This window comes from Penaeus japonicus, unplaced genomic scaffold, assembly GCF_977035675.1.
Source record: "Penaeus japonicus unplaced genomic scaffold, GWHDUDI00000001_assembly GWHDUDI00000025, whole genome shotgun sequence".
Taxonomy (NCBI): Eukaryota; Metazoa; Arthropoda; class Malacostraca; order Decapoda; family Penaeidae; genus Penaeus; species Penaeus japonicus.
The window spans coordinates 17,092,095-17,097,377 of record NW_028234427.1 but is presented as its reverse complement, the minus strand read 5'-3'; the positions used below and the strand labels follow the sequence as shown (position 1 = coordinate 17,097,377).

At 34.9% G+C, this 5,283-nt stretch overlaps 1 protein-coding gene across 1 annotated transcript in view; it reads left to right on the top strand.

Moving 5' to 3' along the window:
* The window catches only part of Cdk7 (Cyclin-dependent kinase 7), a 6,303-nt gene extending 1,542 nt beyond the window's left edge, over window positions 1–4,761 (top strand). The window contains exons 2-9 of the mRNA XM_043014762.2: window positions 1,360–1,419; window positions 1,799–1,969; window positions 2,241–2,354; window positions 2,581–2,708; window positions 3,089–3,266; window positions 3,829–4,001; window positions 4,126–4,244; window positions 4,436–4,761. Coding sequence (XP_042870696.1) covers window positions 1,360–1,419; window positions 1,799–1,969; window positions 2,241–2,354; window positions 2,581–2,708; window positions 3,089–3,266; window positions 3,829–4,001; window positions 4,126–4,244; window positions 4,436–4,464 — 972 coding nt within the window. The 3' untranslated portion in view covers window positions 4,465–4,761. The remainder of the gene's footprint in view (window positions 1–1,359; window positions 1,420–1,798; window positions 1,970–2,240; window positions 2,355–2,580; window positions 2,709–3,088; window positions 3,267–3,828; window positions 4,002–4,125; window positions 4,245–4,435) is intronic.
* The last annotated feature ends 522 nt before the right edge of the window (window positions 4,762–5,283 follow it).

Genomic DNA, 5,283 nt, shown 5'->3' with positions numbered 1-5,283 from the left:
CACCAAAATATATGTGACAGATGTTTTTGCATGAGGGATATATCTGGCCCTAGCCAGACATATTATATTAATTTTGGAGTGTTCTGATCAGCAATTGGCTTAAAGATATCAGTTAAAATTGAGACAAGGACAGGACAAAAATTGAGGAAAACTAATGTCATGGCTGTAAAGGTCTTATAGCCTTAACCCACTCACACTGGGGCGATTCCGGCTTTGTATGGTCGTAATGCCAGGGTTTTCAAACGCATAAGCCTTACGCCACAAGACTCTCAGGTGCACAAGCTGCGAGCCTGGGCTGCCTGCTCGCTCACCCCGATCGCCAGCTTTGCCTAGATATCTCATCACCCACGTCTGACGCAAAAACCATGAAACATGTCAGCACGTCATCCGGTGCGAATGGGTTAAGAAGTTTCAAAAATAATATGCAGAAACAAGAGGCATGGCTAACAAACCTTCACCACAGCCAATAGCAATTGAATTCCCAATTTCCAAGGTATTATGACACACTAGATACGGTGGGCCCAAAGTCTATTTTAGGCGAAGATGTAGCATACATGAGCTTAGCGTTTATCAAGTCTGGTCCTGACGTACATCTCTGGTGGACAGGAATCACTGATTCCAGTATGGCCCTAGCATAGATTTTCAGATTTCGATAAGCAATAGTGGGCATACCTTTACTTAGTGCAGAATTTTTAAATTGTCTAATGAATATTATTTCATGTACTTTTTTTATCATCATTAGTTTTAATCTATCTACAGAATCCTATTCTTGTTGATTAGTGTGACCAACCATGAATTTAAGACCATGCTTTGTTTTATATATTGTAATATTTACTTATTAGCCTATGAGCAGATATAGGCTTTGATCATAATATTTTAAAAATAAAACAGCTTGTCATTTATTGTTATCTGTATTGTTAACATTGTTATGATTATTGTTATTACTTATACAGCTATTATTTTTACTGATTGGGACCTCCTGTCTGACAGATGAATAAACAGAATTTATGCTCAGATGAGCTTTTGTAAGGGTGTCCCAAATCTTGAAGACACATGATAAGGATTTCACAAATCTTTTACCTTTTAAAACTTGGGAAGTCTAGCTTGGCTCACCTGATCACTTATTTAGCCATGTGTTCTGTCTGGTTAGCCTAGGCCTCACTATTTGTCTGCTAGATGAGAAATAATTTTTTTTTTTTTTTTATCTTACAATTTCTTCAACTATATTCTTTTTTTTTATTCTGCTACTTAATCTTATTTCCTAATTAAATAAGATTTCCATATTACCCATAGTTTTTGATAAAAAAAAGTTTGAGATCTGAGGCCAGCATTATATGATTCTTGTGTTTTTCTCTCCAGTTTGCTACTGTGTATAAGGCCCTTGATGTAGAGACCAAACAGATAGTAGCTGTCAAAAAGGTAAGTACCATGATTATAGCACTCAAAGCTAGTTGTCTGATTTGTCATTTTTTCTCATGTGTTTTTTGCATTTAGGCAAATTTAATTTATTTAATTTAAGGGTGGATTGAACAGATGCAAAAGTTACTTTAGTGTGAAATCAGAGTGTTTAGGCATTGATATTTGCTTAGGATAAGAATTAGCAGGGATATAAAAAAGGCAACTGTTGAAAAGGTGTTATAGTTGAAGACATTATATTTGATATAACTTTTAATTGTACAATGTTCAGAGAACTAAAGTAAACTGAATTACTATATAACTATTACTTATCTTATTTTTCCATTCATCCCTATAAATTAATTTCAGTGATAATTCCATACTGTTTTAATGGTTCCTTTAGATCAAGCTTGGCAGCCGAGAGGAGGCAAGGGATGGCATCAACCGAACCGCTCTCCGAGAGATCAAACTCTTGCAGGAGGTCCACCACCCAAACCTGATTGGCCTCCTGGATGTCTTTGGATACAAGTCAAATGTGTCGCTGGTGTTTGATTTTATGGATACTGATTTAGAGGTGAGTGTGATTGAGGCTGCTGTTTTTTTTGTTTCTTTTTCTGTGTATTGATCATTTTTATTGCCATTATTTTTATGATCATTAATATTTTTATTGTTAATATTATTATGATCATTATTAATATCATTTAAGTATTGTCATTCTCATTGTTTTCATACTTAGCAACAGTCATGGTCTTCAAAGTAAGTATGCAAAACATGCCTGGCATTTATATCTCATACCATTTCTAATGCTTTCATTGTATTATTTTTTTTCCTGTTTTTACCACCAGGTGATTATCAAGGACACGGACAACATCATCCTCACACCGTCCAACATAAAAGCATACATGATTCAGACATTAAAAGGATTGGAGTTCCTGCATCTTCACTGGATTCTACACAGAGTAAGAGAGAATGAGGAGACGTTGTTTTCTTGAAGGATTTCATTATATCTTTAGTCATGAGTGTCTCTGTGGGGAGCTTTTTATTTATATATGTATTTTTATTTGCTATGTAATTTACTTTTTAAAATTGATATGATGTTTGATTTAATCTTGACTTCTCTTATTCCCTTTCTATTTCCTCCTTTTCCTCCCTTTCCTTCTTTTTTTTTCCCTCTGTCACATTCAGGATCTGAAACCAAACAACCTGCTGGTCAATTCAGATGGCATACTTAAGATTGGTGATTTTGGTCTTGCAAGATTCTTTGGCTCTCCCAACAGACAGTATTCACATCAAGTTGTCACAAGATGGTACAGGTGAGTATTGGGCTAATTTTGTAGATTGTAGTAACTGCTATTCTTGATATCTAGTTTTCCTCTAACTGTTCTGATTTTTGTAAAGATTGGTATGAAAATATTTCAGACATTTTTATATGTGTAAAGTAAAGTTCATGCAGTCATGTTCATGCTTAGTAAATTGTGTTACTCATTAGATTTTTAGATATATTTTCCTAAGGGAATTTGACAGACAGGATTGACAGATATAATGTAATAATTATTTATTTAAGAGGACAGAATAGTAAAAAAGAAAAGAGAAAAAAAGTTTGGGTTTACAAAGTTTAAAATCCTCATGAAATAAGATGATTTACTTAGTAAACTTTACAACACTCGAAACATCCTTTTTTTCTGATTCATAGGAGTCCTGAACTGCTGTTTGGGGCACGATCCTATGGCACAGGGGTAGACATGTGGGCCATTGGCTGCATCCTGGCGGAGATGTTGGTCCGCTGCCCTTACTTCCCAGGTGACTCTGACCTAGACCAGCTCACCAGGATCTTCACTGCCCTTGGGACTCCTGGCGATGATGACTGGCGGGTTTGTTCTTCTTTTTTTTTTTTTTTTTTGCCTTGGGGTTTGTTTTAGGTAATTTAACTATGTGGTGGTGTGGTTATTTTAACAACATTATAATAATTTATTTACCTGAATTGAAAGTGTAATATGCTTCAGAATTAAGATATGTTTTTCATGCATGTTTGTGAGATTTTGTAGCTTTTCAACTTTTATTCTGGATATATTTCTAGAAAAATGAATTAGTAACTAGGAAAAACATTCTTTGATTTTTTATACTTATTTTAATGACTGTGCATGTGATTCTGTACATGGGTGGATTGATGTAATCTTGTTTCATACAGAGAGCAAAGAATCAAATCTGATCATTTGGATCAAAAGTGAAAATTAGATTCCATCCTTAAAGCCAGGAGGCCATTGAAGCAAAAGGAAAAGGGAGCTTACATCCTTCCGAACACTCACTAGCCTCTAGTATCCTTTATCTAACAGTAATTCAACTTAACTTATGCATAATCTTAAGAGTAGAATAAGATTTGACTAATGTAAAAAAGCAGCAGAAATAGCTAATAATGGACATCACTCTTTGCAGGACATGACAAAGCTTCCTGACTATGTGTCATTCAAGCATTTTGAGGGTTCCCCACTGCGAGACCTCTTCCCTGCTGCTAGTGATGACCTTCTCCAGCTATTAGGGTCTTTGCTCACTATCAATCCCATGAAACGATGCAGCTGTACTGAGGCTCTGAAGATGGAATATTTCAGGTAGATATAAGCATGTGCTATGGTGATATTTTTCATGTGTATATATTTATTAGCCCTCTTTATATTCCTATTTTCTTTATTAGTTTGGATTACAATTAATCATCTTTGTACCTCTTATCTCCAGCAATAAGCCAGTCCCGACACCAGGACCCCTGCTTCCTCTCCCGCCAACCATTAGACAGAGGAGTGAGGCAGAGAAACCTTCCCTCAAGCGAAAGATTATAGAGGAGTCTGGCTTTGGAGGCAAGTCTTTACCTTATTACATTCACATCTCTGACTATTTGACTGTTAATGAGTAAAAGTTCTGCCATCAATTCAATTTTAAGATACAGCAGAATTATTTGTAGTAATTCTTATTTTATGATCATGCAACTTTCTGTTCTACTCTCATAGTGACTGAAAATTAGCTCTGACTCAGGAATTTTTGTTTTCAGGTTCCTTAGCAAAGAAGCTTCAGTTCTAGTCCATATAAGGAAAAGAATAAAGAAGCGCTACCTCCCAGTGTGCCCTAAGACCTCGTCAGTAAGTCATAAAAGGTGAAAATGGAATACCTTTAAATGTATTGAGAGAGAGTGAGAAAAATGAAAGTATGAATGATATTTGTGTTGATATAATCTTCTTTTGTACAAGATAAAGGATGATACTATTGTCCACATGATACTTGCGTATTATGTAATATATTGTTAGTCACAGGAATTGTATTATTTTCTAAACCAGTATTGTTGTAAATCAGTTCTGAATAAAAATTGATATTATAAAACTGGAAACCTTATCATTGGTTTAACCCCTTTACAGTGGGTCACAGCTGAAGACATAAATCCAAGCATGAGCATCTTATGATTTTCTGAGTTTTCTGTTATTTGCCAGACTTTGGGTATGATATATGAGTCAGTATACGGTATAATAGCAATGCGATACTAATTAGCATTTGATACGATGTTCTAGTTAAAAAACTGAAGGAATAATGTTTGTTATTTCAACAAAATGAAAAGTGCATCACAAAAGTGATTGCAACCCATGAAACATGCCCTATATGTAGATATAAGGAGAAGCTTAAGGCCAAGGATCATTATTATGCATGGAAAATGTAGCTGCAAATGTTAGAATGGACTGGGATAATAACTTGGAAATTCTGTAGAAGGAACAACAACTCTTGATTAACTGCATACAAGATTTTAACTAAATATCCAAGATGTACAAAATTATTGGAAATAATTGCCTAGAGTAACAAGATTATACAAGCAGTATATTGAGCATTAAAGACATTCTTATTGACTTAATT